At 41.8% G+C, this 17159-nt stretch overlaps 1 protein-coding gene across 4 annotated transcripts in view; it reads left to right on the top strand.

Moving 5' to 3' along the window:
* Positions 1–17159, top strand: part of CARMIL1 (capping protein regulator and myosin 1 linker 1) — a 185611-nt gene that overhangs the window by 17241 nt on the left and 151211 nt on the right. The window contains exon 3 of one of the 4 annotated variants that reach the window (XM_068671307.1): positions 4034–4114. The exons of the other annotated variants lie outside the window; for them this stretch is intronic. Within the exon in view, the coding sequence (XP_068527408.1) occupies positions 4034–4114 (81 nt within the window). The remainder of the gene's footprint in view (positions 1–4033; positions 4115–17159) is intronic. 4 annotated transcript variants of the gene reach the window in all.

The following is a 17159-nucleotide window of genomic DNA, read 5'->3' as shown; positions in this document are numbered from 1 at the left end:
AATAGCAGCTTTTCCTGGAACACAGGGGAAGAGCTGGCACAGACATCAGACTTTCAGGCTGGCAGGAATTAAGCAAGTCGCCTCAGTTGTTCTTATGTTTTTGTGTGCTCTTGAAATAGGTTTTCCATGGATCAGGCAAAGGGACTGCTTCTAAATAATGTACCATTCTCACAGGGCCTTCGTTCTCAGTGAAGTAATTTGAAATCCTTTGATAAAAGGCTGTTATTTCTATACCTTTGTTTATTTACACCATCATAGCTACCTTTGAAAGAAAAGTTTTTTGTGAGTATCATGAACTGCATGGCCTTTATTTTTGTAGGAATAGCATTGTGGTAAATATAGGAAATTGAGGGAAGGTCTCAGAACCACTCAAAATACATGAGAGACCTTCTACAGTGCTGCTCCTCCTTCCCCCAAAACTGTGTTTCAAGCTGGGCATTAACTTTGAGGTCCTGCTCTCTGCATTAAGTCTTGAGTCAAGGAATCATTAAGGTTGGAAGAGACCTTCAGGATCATCTGGTCCAACCATCACCCTATTACCCACGTCTCCCACTAAACCATGTTCCTAAGCACCAGGTCCAACCTTTCCTTGAACACCCCCAAAATAACAGATTTGTTATTTTTTATTTGTTAAAATAACAAAGCATGATGAGAAAATCCCTAAAACGCATAGGGTCTAGATGCATCTTTGGGAAGTTATCTGAGTTGTTTGGTACAGCACAGTTCTTGCCATCTCATATCTTTAAGCACACTGAGTAAGTTTACAGCTTTACAGTCATTGCTATCAGATGGCCCTCCCTTGGGAAGCAGGGGGATTTTCATAATTGACCTTTGGATAATCTGATTGCTTTGTCTGAGATAACAAACCCCCCAAAAATTGTGGTCACGTGGAATTTGTCCTGCCATAGTTTAAACTTGGGCAGTGGAAATCCATTAAACGCTGATCTGCCACGCTTCTTCTGCAGTTTCTGTGTAAGCCATCTGCTCAGGTAGGTTGAACAGCATCTGCTCAAGATGTGCCCAAAACCCAATTCTGGTTTCTGAGCTCTCATCTCTCCTGGTGTAAGTCTAGAGCACTCCCAGGTGGTGTTTGGAGCCCGGAGCTGCAGGGTGAGGAGTGGATCGGATTGCTCTGTTCAGGGTTTTGTGCGCAGCCGGAGGATTAGTGGATCTGTTGGTGCATGGTGGAGCCAAGCCAGTTGGACTCGGCATTAGGTTAATGCTTAGGGCACTGTGGCTGCATTGACAGGAGGAAATTTAGTATCTGGGTTACAGTAGCTTCTGGCAGCAGCGTTAAGCTGCTAGTGTAAGAATATACTCCTTTTCTATTTTTTTATTTATTTTTTTAAAATCCCATGTAATGGAAAATCTGTCCTGAGCTGATTTTTAGCATTACACGGAGGTAAAAATACCTAACGGTTTGCTGTTATCAGTCTATCACTGTGTGGCAAGGTTGCTTTCAAGCATCTGAAATGGGGATATTGATGTTTTTCCCCTCCTGTAGGCAGAGTTCATGCGTAAAATTAATGTTGAGCTTCTAAGTGTGCTTAATAACCACCCCTCCCGTGAAGATATACCAATGCACATAATGTTATGCATACTGGTGTTTTAGATTGGACAGTGTCTTAAAGAGCCAGTTTATTATATGTTAGCCAACAAACACACAAAGATTATACACATTTCAAAGATAGTTACACTCTTATTTTATTTTCAGATCAATAGAGTAACTGAAATAAGAGGCAATACAATAAAATATTCTGAGCCCAGCATGTTGCCTCTTGCATGAAGATGACGTTCGGTTGCTACACGTGTGGTTTCCACAGACAGCGAGCGTGTCAGCAGGTTCTGGATTGCCCATTTGTTTCAGCCAGAGCACAGCCCCCTGTCGCCACATGCTGTGAAATCCCGTAGCCTGGCTCACCTTCTGTGCTGCTGACTTCTTGTAGCTCTATCTGCTTCGTTTATTCATTATTGAACACATGCTTTCTGCTTGACAAGTGCTATAAAATCCCTTTCACTCTGGCTGAACCCAAGAACCTCCACTGAGAGTCTGGAAGGGTTGTTATTATTTTTTTTAAATGCAAATACTGGGTATTTCTGCTTTCCACTGAAGTGCTCTTCACAGCAGACTACTTAAAAGGCTGGGAGAGTGGCTCTGCCCCATCCTTTAAGCAGTGGATTCATGTAAAAATGGAGTCCTGGATGTTTCCAGATTTCTGTTAAGCACAGGAACACGAATACTTTGTGTTTGAAAATGTTCCTAGATGTCTGATAATATATTGTGTCTCTATGATAAATGAGTGTTCACACTATGTAATGTGTACTGGTATATGTACTTCTGTATTAAGGTAGCTTGTATGCAATCCCCATGAAGAGCACATGCACAGCATATAACTAAAGGTCATGCTTTACTGACATGAGCTACAAAGGTCTGAGCTTTCTGAAATTTTAATTTTGAAGTACTTGGTTTAGACATCCAGCGTTACAGGTTTTTTGATTTATTTTAACCTCTATAATTGTTTGAGACCAACAAACAAACGGAGGCTTTGTATTTCCTTCCTAAATTCTATCTTGTGTAAGCTCTGGCTTGTCTTTCTGTTTTTATTGAGCATGTTCTGACTCATTTTTCTTGCATTATACAGAGCCTTTTTATTTGTTCTTTCTTAGATGAACATTCCAGTGTTTGGGAGCAATAACCATACTTGGTGCTAATCCAGGGCACCAGCTTTTGATCCAAAGGGGGAAGAACAGAGTTAATCATTAATCTATGAGAAGATCCCTTTCTAAATATAGACTTTTTGGTGCTGATTTTTCTTGGAAAATATAGCCATGGTGAATTTAGCTCAGTCTTCACATGTGTGTTTGTATTTGCCTTTAAAATATCCCATTTGAGACCTTTTTGTAAGATTCTTCTCTTGGGTCAAGGGAGGTAGCCTCAGGACTTCTCAGGCAGTTGGATGTAACACCAGCAGTGACCTGAGACAGCAGTTTTGCTGTCGGAATATCTAGCAGTGGAAGAACTGACTTGTCCCCCAGAAAAGAGCAAAGAAGCAGATGGGAGGCTGTCTGGAGAATATTTCAAAAAAGAAAAAAAAAAAAAAAAAGGCCAAGGAAAGGGAGATCAAGGCCAGAGGAATTACTCACAGTCGAGCCAGTCTCCCTCTTGTTTTCTGTACTCGATAGACTGTAGCTGTGAACCTTGTCCTCCTGCACAAGGCCAGGATGGAGAGACATACTTTCCTTTTTTTCAGAGTAGGGGTCAACTAGTGTCTCCCTAATTGGGCTAACAGAAGACGAAGAGAAGGTGATGGAGCTCAAGTGGCTTTGGTGAACTTGATCAGGCTATGTGCTAAATGTTTCTATGGCCCTTATTAGCAAAGAAGGGCAAGGAATGAAGTCTACCCATGCCTCAAACATGGGTTTTATCCAGTCTCTGCTGTGTTCATCTTTTCTGTGCCATTGCTTCACTCCTACCTGGCTGAGTCTTGGTGAAAGAGCTGATGAAATAGCCACAGGATCATCCATGAGTATGGCAGGTGGTGTGCTGGTGTGCAGGTCTCCTCAAAATGCTGTAAACCAAGCTGGACACCAGAAAATGGTTTCTTCTTAGTCGTAAACTTCTGGTCCCCCGACCACTGTTGAAGATGTTGGATGGTTCCTTCTGGATCATAATGTCTCCTTAGAGAAGATATGTGGGATTCCTGGGTAAGTGTGTGGCTAAGGGCCCTGGCTTTTGGTAGGCACCAATGTACCACTGCCTCTGTCTTCTAAGGAATACTGTTCAGTGCCTTAAACACAATTATCGGGTGCAGGCTCTTTTCTCTTTGCTAGATCTACTGGGAAGCCTTGTTTCCAAGGCATAGGATCAAGCTTTCCTCTTTGTTTTAGTGCTGCAAAAGCCATGCAAGTTTTGGGAGCTCTAACTGGAACCGTGTGCGCCATCTGCATCAGATAAAGGATTGGATAGACGTGTAGCCTTACTTCCTCCAGCTGGTTATGTGTTTACAGAAATGCCATGGTGTTTGTTTTTCAGGTGGATTTAACACCTCTTCCTTGGAAATCTCAGACATATGTGCAGAACCCACTGTTCAGATGCTTGACTGTGACTTATTGGGTAATTGTCTGAACTTCGTTTCCACACCCAAACTTGATGCTGGAAGCATTTCTGGTGTGAATATTAGTGTTCATCTCCTGTGAAGGCTCATATGGGCAAAGCCCCACTGTCGTTTCTGCCAGTGCTTTTTCAGTGAATGCTGTTTCTCAAAGATTTGTAGAAGGAGTGTGGGCTTGTGTGAGAATACCAGCCTGTATGGCTGTTGATACTTGCTGAGAATGGTGTGTAGTTGTTGGCTTAGCCTTGTTCTCTAAAAATGAGACTTTGCTAAGATTTTTGCTGCTTTTCTTCTGTTCTCTCTGCCTTTTTTTTTTTTTTTCACATGGTGGGAAATGATCGTGAACAAATTAAAACTTGAAAAAACACCCAACCTTTTTTCTATTTTTGTGCTTCTGATGCTGTTATGTCAGAGTACATGAGGATGGCATTAACTCTTGAATTATACTGTGCTTTAGCTGTTGTGTTTATGGGTGAAGATTTAGGGAGCCAGGACCTGTCATGCACTCATTTATAATGTCTGTTTCTAGTGACAGAAAGCCAGAAGGATAATCTGTTACCTCAGGTCATATTGGCAGTCATGTCTGCTGTTGCAATCATTTCTTTGGATTTAATGATAATAAAAATGCCTGAACATAAGCTCTGAGAAGTATATTGATAAAGGAGTGAATGATAAGTAAGATTATTTAATAGCATTAAATACTTATGTGAAGATGTATACATCTACAAATATATATTTATATGCACAAAAATCTCTAGCCAGCAGCATCCAATAATCAAATGGGGCAGTCAGTTTACTGTAGCCATCACATAAATCCTCTTATATCCATTCATGCTGGGCGTATACCTTGGGTCTTTCCCCACATTCCCAAACAAACAAACAAAAATATATATATTTTTGTGGTTGCTGGCTTTTTTTCCATACCAGATTCAAACATGATTAGGTGGATAGAGCGAGGGGGATGGTTTAATGACAAGGGGATAAGATCTTCAAACCTAGAGACATAAATGATACTGGGAGCTTTCAGCAGCTGTTTATTTTCATAAGAAGGCAGACTCTTTTGGAAAGACTCTTACTGTGCAGCTGGGAAAACACATATCAAGCAAAAATGCAGTTTGAGTTGGGCTTGACAAGCCAACTCTTTTTTTAAATACTCCTCTTTCAACACTAAGTCTGTGCTCTCATCACGTAGGTGACTGTGGTGTAGCTCAGTACTTCCCAGTCTGTGCTTCCCCAGTGAAGCCCATGTGATAAGCTCTGCATTCTCTTTGCAGGGAGACTTCAAGTGTCTGTGCGTTGTCCTGATGAGCTGTGATATGTTGGGGTATTCAAGGCAGGCATACCCACTGACTGGGACAAATAAATAATCTATAGTTAAATATTTTTTTCTCTTATGCTAATGTAGGATTTCCCTCTGCTTTCAAAATACTAATATTTCTTATCAGATCTGTATGATTTGCTTGCACATGGTATCAAACTTCATATCTTGGAATTTTTATTTTTATTTTTTTTAATGCAAAACAAACAAACAAACAGAAATATATTGTCTTAGAGTGTCTGACTCCAGGGAATATCACCTGCAACTGAGATGTAAAAGTCTTCCCTGAAGTGAAACTCCATGCAGATTTATTGTTATTAAGTAGGGGAAAAAAACATATTGCAAGGCACAAGCATTTAACAGGTTTTAATAAACAAACTATGCAAGGACAAGAAAAAATATTTATAGCACTACAGGTCTGTTAGTTTTTCAAGTGACCTTGAGAATATGCAAGTGTAGCTGTTCTTGTTAAACTAACAGTAAATAATCCTTTATTAGAAAAACGTGAGTCTGGCTCAGATCCTTACAAGTAAAAATCATGAAAGTAGCAACTGGTGACCTTAGCAGCTGGTTGCAGTGAGCTGGAAAGAACCAGGGGTTTGAAGCAGATTTTAGGATGACGTTTTATGATTTGGGAGCCATCCCTGAGTATTTATCTGGTCTTGACTGATCAGAGAGGGAAAGGGATAACATTGCCAAGAAAGCAGCATGAAAGCAACACTGCAGCTTCTGAAGAAGCAGCCATTGCTCCCTCACAGTTAAGCAGTGAATATGAGTTACTGAAATTGTTGTTGGAGAAACTGCATGTTTTCTAACTTCTTAGCCCCCGTGTAGTTTTGGGATTGATTCCTGAAATGGAAGAGGTCTGCAAAAGAGACTATCAACTTCATGTGGTGTATAATTCAGTAGAAAGAAAATATTTACATGCCTAGAAAGGGTTTTGTCACCAGGTGAGGGTAGAGAAGGGCTATATTGAATGGTCATCAGCGCTGAAGGCTTTAATTTCTTTGCACATCTCAGTTGTCTGTGGGCGTATTGAATAACCTGACTGACCTTGAATTTTATGTGTGATTGTGTAAGAAGAGATTGTTCAGTTATGACTTGTTGAATACTGAGCAGGATTAAGGTTTTACTCAGTCTGGAAACTTTTCCCGTATATGGAGGAACATGTAGTATAATTCTGTCTCTAGAAGTTTCAATTTAAACACTAATGACCTTTAAAATGTATTTGGAAAGTTGTTGCTACTAACTTTGGGAAGTTGTATGCTGTCGGAGTTGTTCTGCTGAGCAGCTAATGAGTGGCTAAACCAAATTCCCTGGGCTCTCTGACAGTTCTATCGTTTCAGTGTAATATAGTGAAGAAACTGCTTCACCTGATTTATTCTCCTCTGTTGGGGAATCCATTGATCCCCTGAAAAGTTGATGCAATGGTCATGTTTCTTTGTGTAAAGAACTATTCGCTTTGCACTTTCCTTCATCTGATTAATTGCAATTTCTTAATACACTATCCCTTCTAGCAAGGCATTGCCCTCAGATTTAAAATTGACAGGATGCTTTATTGAGGGGAAAAAGCATGCGGTATTGGTGCTGAGGTGGATATTTTTTTGACTGAGTGATGAGTGACCTAATGGCAAGCCACACTTGGCTTTTGCAGGTTTTCACTTACCTGTTTAAAAAATGAAAAGCGCTAATCTTTTTGTAATTCCCCCATGAGAAAGAGAGAGAAGCAACAACCTGTGGATGTTTTTGAAAGAATAAAACCACAGTAGTGTAAGTGTGAACCCTCTCCTTATGCTGGAAGCTCTTTTTTTGTTATTTCTAGCCCTATGCAAAAGACCAGCTTACTTGTGGTGGGCTTTCATCTTTCATTGGAAATCAGAAGAGGGCAGGGTGAAAAGGCTTTCCTGCTGGAGTAGCTGCCCGTTCCTGTGAGCTGCTCTTCTTCCCTGAGTGGGATTTCATGATGAGAGGAGGGACGGATAGTGAGAGAGCTGACTAGACCAAGAGTACTGCAGGGCAGTCTGACCTGTTTGTGTAGACTAAAGCCAGGTAGGAAATCAGAACATGGTGGAATAGCTCTTGCAAGCTGGAACTAGTGGGCTTCACAGTGCCAAGAAGGAAAAAGCAGATTGAAATGTTCAAATGTGTTTCCTCCCTCCCCCTTTCACGTCTCTTTTATTTCAGCTAGTAATGGAAGTCTGTGTACTGGGTTTTGAATGAACAGCTTACACTGCGCTAGTGTGAAGTACCTAATGAGCCTCGTTTCTAAGAGATCTTTCAGTCTGCCTCAGTTAACCCAGCAGCTTTTTTTAGAAATACTTGCTTTGGCAGAGGCTTTTCTGTGTGTATGAAGAATGCGCAAATAAACCATTGCACAATTTGCAATTAAAAAGGAGGATGTAGGGAATGGGAGGTTTTTAAACCAGGAGGTTGTCGAGCCAAGTAAAACAATTGCTTGGCACCATGTTTATGTTAGACCTCTGTCTCAACAAGACCTGGGTGCCTGCATTTCACGTCGAGGAGTGGAAGTGTGAGCCCAAGCTGGGGGAGTTTTGCATCGCCTGTCAGAACCCAGTATTTCTCTTCTTCCCTTTGCATTGGGGTCTTGAACAGCTGTTTCCTGGTTATGCTTCTGTTTTAAAAATCGTTTTTCTTTCAGGATGATCAGGAATGTCAAGGCATAACTCCGCAGGTTAAAAATGCCAGCTATGGACTCCACAAACAATTGCCTATGCTACATTTCTGGCATAGCTCCTACAGCTGGCGTTCGCCTTCCTGCCTGCTCTTACTCTGTGACAAGTCCTCGGTGACCTCCCCAGTCCAGCGGTCAGCCTCTTGTTCCTCCTGCCATGCTGGACAGATATGCCATTGCATATGGATTGTGTGCTGTGCCCAGATTCCTGTGGCAGTGCTTTAGTGTGTACTGTAAGCTTACATCTCCGTCTGGATGAAAAGACCACGCTCAGCTCTTGGCGAGTCATTTGGGCAAGGTAGAGCCTGCTACACGTTTCGTTGGCTCAAAGCAAAGGGTGTCATTTGAGCTAAGTCACAAATCTGAGGCAGGTGGGGTGAATCACCCTCTATCTATAGAGGGACTGAAGGGGTCACCTAGACTTCAGTCTAGGCTAAATGCCTATCTTATAGGTGACTCAAGTTGAACAAAATGGTTTTTCAACTTGCCTCTCTGTGCTTTGCTTTTATGTTTGTGAAACGGAAGAATTGCTCTGCACTGCCTTGCGGAATAACAATTCTTTTGCCTTTAGTGGTGTATCCTGCTTGCTCACAGGATGCCCTTATTGCAGCAGATGTCCACAGATGTGCGATAGTCGGCTGTGCTGCTCATCTCTCCATTTATCTTGCCGTAGCATGTTGTAATTGTGGCTTCTGGTCTTCTGCTGAAGCCTGTAATGGTGGATGGGGAAGCCTTCTGTGGCCTGTGGCTGTGTAGTTAGCAGATGTTTTGTGGAGTCTGAGACACCCCTTTCACCTCCTAGTGATCCCTCAAGTGTGTCCAGCACTGCTTTTCTCTCTCCATAGCTCAGAGGCAAGCAGGAACAAGTTGGTCACACAAGTTAAACATATTTAGAGGCCTAGTACAGGCGCAGTATAATGCTAGAGTACTGCAGTAGGGATCCCAGCCCTGGTAAAAGGAATGATGCTTCACACGTTGGTAGTGAGGAAAAGGAATATGGTTGGGAAATGCTGTAGAAACGGCCTTGTAAAACCTGGATTGAGAAAGAACAGGAGACATTTTAAAATTCTTGTGTAGGAGGTGAGTGGCTGGCCACGGAGCGTGGCTCAGGGTAGGAAGCAAGACATTGGGTGAGGATCATCTACAGCGATCAAACTGCTTTTAGAAGAGCTGAGGCAAATGCTTCCAAATCAGAGATGAACAGAGAGAAATGTTGTCTAATCCATCACCCAAACCCAGTTTTACTAGAATAGCAAGAGTCGTGAGGGGTCAGCCTCGCAAGAGCAGGTCGGCTGGTTCAGGGAACAGGCTGTGTTTGTCATCATCTTTCCTCATGCAGTCATTCCTTGTCTCGGTGCTGGTAGCAGGCAAGCCTTTCAAAATGCAGCCTGAACTGGTGACTGGCTTTGCTCTGAGTTAGCGAGTTTTTGAAAGTCCAGCTGTGAGTCTACTTTATTAACCATGGGATCCTATTTTATATTCACTGAGTGTTTACTTAAATGTAATATCCTGGAAAGGCTAATAATCCATTGTAAATATGATATAGCCATTGAATGCCTTATTTAATGGAATTCCTAGTCTTCCTCCCTTCCCCCAAGAACTTTAATTATTTCTCTGGGCTCCTCATGCAGTTACTGTCTGTAAACATGTGGATTTATATCAGGATTCTCTCCCTCCTTTTGAAACCCCTGCTGTTTGTTGTACTGCAGTGTCCAGTCTGAAATGTTGAAAGCTGTGGGGTGTGATGTTGATTTTCAAGCAGGACAATGCACTCTGAGCCCTGAAGGGGTTTGTAGGTGCTGTGTGAGTGGAAATAATAATAAAATGTGATGTGTTTGTGGTGATGTGTTTAGTTTGGGGTATAAAAAAAGAGAGAAGTTTAATGACTAACTATTGAAAAATCCTAACATTGCAAAAACTCAAAAATGTCTGGAATCCAGAGCATTTTTTCCTTGTATACGACATTTCTTGCTTATATTTCATCAACGCCAAAAAATAGGCTTTAAGCTTTGCTGTTGTCCAAGACGTTTGGCAGATGTGGTGGTGACAACCAGAATGTCACAGTCCTCTGGTGAATGGGGCAATGGTGGCCATTTGTCAGACAATTGGCAAGCCAGGAGACTGGGAACCTCTGCAAATTGCAGTGAGCCAGGGGGTTAAGAATGCACATGGTGACACGATGCTTGGGGCAATCGTGGTGACAGCAAAGCGAGCTGGACAGTCTGCAGGGTTAAGGGTGATGCTTTCTGGGTGCGTGAGGTACCTGAACAATGATCCTTCTTCCCGAGGATGGATGTGGTCAGCAAGGGTGCCACATAAGTAGGTCATTTATAAGTCAGATATATATTTGTTATTGTGGGAGTACCAATCAGTAGCTTGCAAATGCTTTGTTGTATATATGTGTTGGTCACAGAAAAGTTTATTATTGTATTAATGGGCTGTTAAGACTATTTTTTTTGTTTGCTTTTTCTTTACACTTCCATGGCAGATAGCACTATTACTTTATCTTTCCCTCTCTCAGCGGTATCATGCATGTCTCAAATGTGGCATCTCAGTGCTGTTCCAATACTTTGTCTCGCTTTCCGGAGGATTTGGGTTAGAATCAGCAGGTATCAAAACCAACCAACCCAACAAAAACCCACTACCCCACAAACAAACTAAAATCGCCAAAAAAGGCACTCCAAACCCTACAAAACCCTTGCTGAGAAAGAGCATGCAGTTTGCATGCAGGAGTCACGGCTTCTTCTGCCTGGCCTTTGACCTAGCCAGCCTGCAGTCAGATGAACAAGCTTTTGGTTTGCTTTTCTCCTTGTTCTTTCGGAGAATGACTTCTTAAGGCTAGATTTGTAATGGCTTGTTTATTCCCTCTCCTGAGGCTGCCAAGGGTGATTTGATCTTTAGATGCCTTTCTCACAACATTTTTCCTCTTTCTCCGTATTTCTTGTCTATGTTACATAGTTTTGAACAGACATAAGCAGCAAGTGGTGCTTGGTGTGGTTTAGTAGAAATTGCAGCCAGTTCCAAATTGAAATAATTAACTATTTTCATCAACGTATAGAGTGTAATCACTTGTGAGATATTAATTCCATAGGAGTGAGCCTTGGGTACCCCCCTTCAGTGTGGTTACAAACGTACCTGCCTCTCAGGTCAGCTCTGACAATTCCTAACCCTGTGTTTGTATTCCTGTTACATGTTAACGTATTTCGAGCAGGAGAGGTGTTGGGGAAGTGTGTTGGCATGGATGGGTGAGAGAAGGAAGCTCGCTGCACCAAACAGCAATGGCAAAGGGAGCTTTTGCTAAAATCTCCATCAGATGCATCGAGCGTCCAGTGTCCCTGTTACAGCTAGAGCCAACGGTGGCTAAATGAGCGAGGGGTTACTGGCGTGGGAGTGCAATTTGGGGCAAGGATTGAGGCTGTTACACAATGCTAAATTAATATATATGTGTATATACATGTATAAATATGTGTGTATGTAAGTATACAGGGTTAGCAGGGCTCACGTCTGCTCTGATGCGTGTAGCACCATACAGTCCCACCTCCTGTTGGCTTCAGTGATGACAAATTTCATCTTTCAAGGCTCTATACAAAACTGCTGTTTTTAAACTCAGGTTAGAAATGTAGTACAGGCCTCCCATTTTGTTTTAATTCTGGGATTTCTCACAGGAAGAAAACTGTCAGGAAGAGAATACATCTGCGTCCTTGGAAAGGCACAGCTAGGAGCTGAATAATAGAGAAATAATTTAATGCCACATCTTCCATTAAATTGTCAACATTCACCCCATGGGAAGGCCTTAAAGTGTTTTCTTGCTTGTCACCTTATCTCTAACTGCTGGTTGAATCCTACTTTTCCAATTTATTGACATATTTCCAAGAGGTACATATATTAAGTTTATTGTATACCATAGTACAGCAAACAAAGACAGTTGCTTTCTTTTTTTGTAGGGCTGCTAACTAAGTGGTATTAACTAGGTGCGGTTACGTGTGGATATGACTGAAAGCAATTCCATGTTTCTTGCTGCTTTAATTGTTTTTGAATACAAGGGTGAGATTTTCAGGCTCTTAAAGTAAAGGGCATCATGGACCTAGCTTGCCTAGATCTTCTGAAAATCTACCTTGGTTCATGGCTGCATTTATAAGCCTCTGAATACCTTTGGAAACCTGCTTGATAGCTTGTAACTACTAGAAAATAAGAGTAGAAAATCCATTTGTTTGCATTATTTGTAAGATTCAATAATGTAAAAAGTTTTTGGGGAAAAACATCACAAAAGGATGTTTGTACTTAATGGTCCTGGACTTGAAAACCAAAACCTTTTATTATCAGTTACTTGACTTCTTGACTTATGCTGAAAACCTAGTATATCTTTCTGAAAAATATTGCAAGTGTAGTAATAAAGCTGCTGCCTCAACCTAAAGAATAATATCCAAAGCAGTTGTGATAACCAAAAACCAGAAGAGAAAATAAATGTATTTGTGATGGAAGGCTAGAGCAGGAGGGTAAATAAAGCCACTCAAATTGTTCTCATGAGGCTCCCTCAGTTATCAATGTATAGATAGATGAGCTTCTCCCAAAAGCAATTCAGAGAATGCAGATAAAGCTCTCCTGAACACAGCCATGGAGATTGCTGTATCTTCTGATGATGATGGCTTACCATTAATTTAGACGCTTAGTTACCTGGCTGCACCTCAGCCATAGGAATTCCTCTGCTGTCATGACCTGAAATGCAAAGACTTGGAAGGGGTGAGGTGGCTTGGGAGGGGATACACCCAGCACGCTCCTCAACCACCACGGAAGTTAAGGTACAGTGTGAGGAATAGGTGCAAACATTTCCTACGGTGTCAATGGCAGGGGCTTTAAACTTCCCTTGGACTACTTTGCCTTGACAGTTCATTAGTTGTATTGCTCCAGGTCTGGAAGCAACCCAGGCAGCCTAAATGTCAGCGTGGTAATGAAGACTCTATTCGTTACTCTTAGAATAAAAAGCTACCTGTGTAATTTAAGTGCTGCATATTGGTAAGCGTGGTTCTCGGTCTCTGAAACCGCTTGGTGGATCCGTGTAAATCTCTCTCATTAAGTTGTTATAGAAGTGTTGCTTCCAGAAGGAATCTGTTCCAAATCTGTGCTGGAGTACAGGCCCTCTCCAGGGAACACTGCGAGGGGCCACGCATGGTTTTGTCACGCGCTGCACTTACAGATGATGAAATAGTCACTTGTCGGTATACTGCTGGGTGATCACACCAGAGAGGAATGCCACTGCATGGCAGGGGGAAGGTTATTCACTAACTAGCAAGGGCAGAAATGTAAGATTTTCAGAACAGAAGAGGAATAGGTGACTCTTGTATCCCGTTTTCATGTGTGTTGTGTTAAGAATTGAAGTACTAGTCCCCAAACAGCATAGAGTATATAATGTATCTTCGTAGCATATTAAATATTGTTTTTTCCCTACTACTTTATTATATTTTTAATTATATTTTTTTTACAATTTAAAAAGTAAATAGCATTAACTGGCTCAGTGGATTTATAATGAAAAAAATTAATAGCTAGATAGGCCCTTGTTTAATATTCATAGTATGGTATTTTCTAGGAAATGAGATTAAGCTGTTAAAGCATCCAGAATGCACCCACCCTCCCCTTTTTTTCCTTCCCTGGGACCTGCGCTCACATTCAATTATGTATTTTTATCCTTACCGATGAGCATGTCGTGTATCTTTGGCCTTAAACTGTAGTGCACAAAAATTATTTACTGTTTCATGGCTGACGAAATTAACAGAGGCAGGTTCACTCCGGTTGTAGGAAGGTGGTGGAGCTCCCTGTGTTGTATAAATCATGGAGACTTACCTAATGATGACCTGAGGAGCAGCACAGCCATAATGCATTCAGGCCAGTATTTTCCAGCATCCCCTGTAAACCCTGCATACTAAACCCTGCATTACCTTAGCAGTAAGTGTCTTGCAAAGAGTTGTATCACGGTCCAAAGGTGAGAGAGGTAGATTTGTTTGCATGGCTGTACTCTAAGAGAAAATGTGCCGTCATACTCTCAGTTGCTGAGCTCTAGCAGAGCCACTAAAAGCTCGAGGAGACCCTCAGTTGCCAGAGCAGTCCCCTATAGTCTTCCTAACCCAGGTATTTTAAAAAGCTGTGCTGTAGGATGTATCCAGAAATCTTTGTGCCTTTTTCGGAAGGGTGGGTTTTGTCCCTTGGGGTTCCAGGGTCTTCCTGCCTCTACAGCAGGAGCTGCGGAGCTCAGGGGCCCTGGAAGAAATTTCATCCCTGGACTGGGTGGTTTGTGTGCTGCTGCATTCTCGCCTCTCAGGAGTTATGCACAGAATGGCATCGTGCTGGGTTGCTACAGTGGATGCTGCAGAGGAATTTTTCTTGTTTTTCAGCTGAGATGCTTGTCTCTTTCAGGCGTGGTAGCTGTTGCTTACATCTGATAAAGGCTGTCTGGAACTGAAGGATTTGCAGCTTTTTGAGGGTGATGCTTTTGATTATATATTTTTTTCTCCATATTTTCATAGGTATAGGTAAGCCTTGAAACAGTACACATTTCTAGACTAGAAAAGTTAATAAAAATGGGGGGAAATCATGATAAATGGGAACAATAAAAAATGTGCTTTCAGAAAGTGGAGTAGGTGATAGCTTGGAAATAGCAGCGGGTTGCCACATGGTGGGCATGGTTGAAAACAGGTTGGAGTACTGCAGTTATCCCAAAGGACAGGGTGTTAGCAGCAGCTCTGGAATCATTCGGTCAGCTTGGGGACAGCAGTGTGCTGTGAAGGGACCAGATGTGCCATGGGTAGAAATAGGGAAACAAGAGTTTTGCACAAGAGTACCCTTCATGGTCTCTGCCCACAGCTGTTTTACTTGTGTAGGGAGAATCTATGTGCTTAAAATGTGTTACCATTGAGATTTTTATTTGTCAGATAATGGTCATTAAAAGGAATATGATGCAGTTGCCACTAGTTCCCAAGGCTTTGCCCTTTCTAATTTGTGTGAATATCTGCTAAACCAGCCAGCTTCCTGGCAGACCTTCAGTTCTGCATCTCTTGCTTAACAGCACATTTCTCAGTTTACTGTGGAGAAGTAATCAAGACTGTAAGGCTTTGTTTACAAGACATTAGGGGGAAAAAAAAAAAAAAAAGCATCATGCTATCAAGACATCCTCAAGGCTCGTCCTATAAGGATGCTTTCTTATCCTGATAATTATAAGGATAAGCTATGCTCTCCAGGAACTCTGTGATTATTTTTTCAGGTGATATCAAGGCCAACAGTGATGCTAAATATCTGAGGCTTGTGCGAAACGGCCCACTGTATGCAAAGATTTAAGAGTAAAAGAGTCTGATCTTGGGAAGAGCTGCACAGGTGAGGATTATGCATTTCAGCAGACCTGACCTCTCTTTCCTTACTAATAAAAGCTAGTGAATTTGTTGCGCTGAAGGCTTTTGATTTGGGGTGAAAATAACCCCCCAGATCACGTCTGCACTTGTTTGTCCAGCTCTCCCTGTAGCTATGCACAGAAATGCCGTCTCCACTGCCGCAGCACGCGAGTGGCCAGGAAGTGATGCAGGTCTGTGAATATCATCGGGCTGCCAGAACAGGACGTTCAGATCACGAAGGAACACTAACTTGCCTACTTTTTTGGGTTTTATCCTCTATTGTTTAAAACTGACCCGCTGCTTTATTAGCTGGTGTCATTTTCTAGATGATTGTGAATTCCGTCATTGTAAATTTCCATCTAAGAAAAAAGTAATTCTAGCAGTTTCATGATCAGGAATCCAAATGCTTTTGTTCAGAGGATGAATTTTGCCCCAACAAGAGAGCAAAATGTATCAGTAAGCTGGACACTAATTTTTTCACTGCCAGGTAACTCTGCTGAAAGCAGGTCTGTGTTTATGCTTTGTCATTGTATCGCTGAATTGGGTCCTGATTTTCCTACCTTTTGTTCCTTAGCACATTAAGCCAAGTGAGTCTACTCTTTCTTTGGCAGTCAACTCTCTATTTTCCATACCTTTGGGATATGGATGCACAGTGCTCTTACAAAAAGCCTATTTCAAGGCTATTTCAAGGGATTTTCCCATTCTTAATGAACATTGCAGTTAAAATCACTACTTATTTATTTGCAACTGCTGTTCAACAGTAGACAGTACTTTCCTCTTAGAAAGTAATGCATGTTTTTATGGCTTTCCACTTTGTATATTTGCAGTTGCCTCATTAAATATTTCTGTTGGAATACTCATAAAAATCACCAAGTGAAAATAAACTTCTATTTGTTTTCTAATGCTCACTGGCTTCATATCTAAAATGGGACTCAGTGAGAAGTTCATTTTTGCTTCATTTTAGTATGACCAAGACCATTTTTTTTGTAACTAACATAACAGAACTAAAGTGATAGCATTGCTTTACTTCTGAGAAACTGCAGTCATTCAACAGTAAATTTCTAAAGTGAAAGCCTTATGTTTATGAGCTTCTTAAATCACAACTTAGAGCTGAACCAAAAATAGTGCAACCTACCCCTTCCTAGCTTTGCACAGTATGTGATTTCCCTGCCCCCTTTTAAACTGTATGGGAATCTAACCCATGTACGTAGTATGGCTGCTGCCACTTCACCATTATTCAGTCCAGCTGCCTGGTGGGGCAGGCAGATGTTGTTGGGACATGAACTACACCTGAGAGGTTAAATGACTTGCCCAGGAATGAGCTAGCAGAGCAGAATTTGGGCCTCAAGACCAGGTCAACAAGTAAAAGGTGGGGCTGGAAGACCTCAGTTTGCACCTTGAGACAGAGCAAACTGTTGTGAAATGGGGAAGGATGAGTGTCCCTCTTGCAGATGGGAACTGTGGCACGAGTAAGTGACTTGACCATTGTTGCAAAGGAGGCGGTCTGAGTCAGTTCTGAATTTTGAACTGATGTCTTAATCCCTGCTATCTGGACTCCTGACTTCGATACAAAACATATTAAGTATTTTCCCTGTTTTGTCTGTTTAGTGAGATAGTTTCTCCGCTTTTTTGCTCTGACAGAATATTATTTATTGGCAAGC

The sequence above is a fragment of the Anas acuta genome, chromosome 2 (genome assembly GCF_963932015.1).
Source record: "Anas acuta chromosome 2, bAnaAcu1.1, whole genome shotgun sequence".
Taxonomy (NCBI): Eukaryota; Metazoa; Chordata; class Aves; order Anseriformes; family Anatidae; genus Anas; species Anas acuta.
This window is presented reverse-complemented; position numbering and strand designations above follow the sequence as displayed.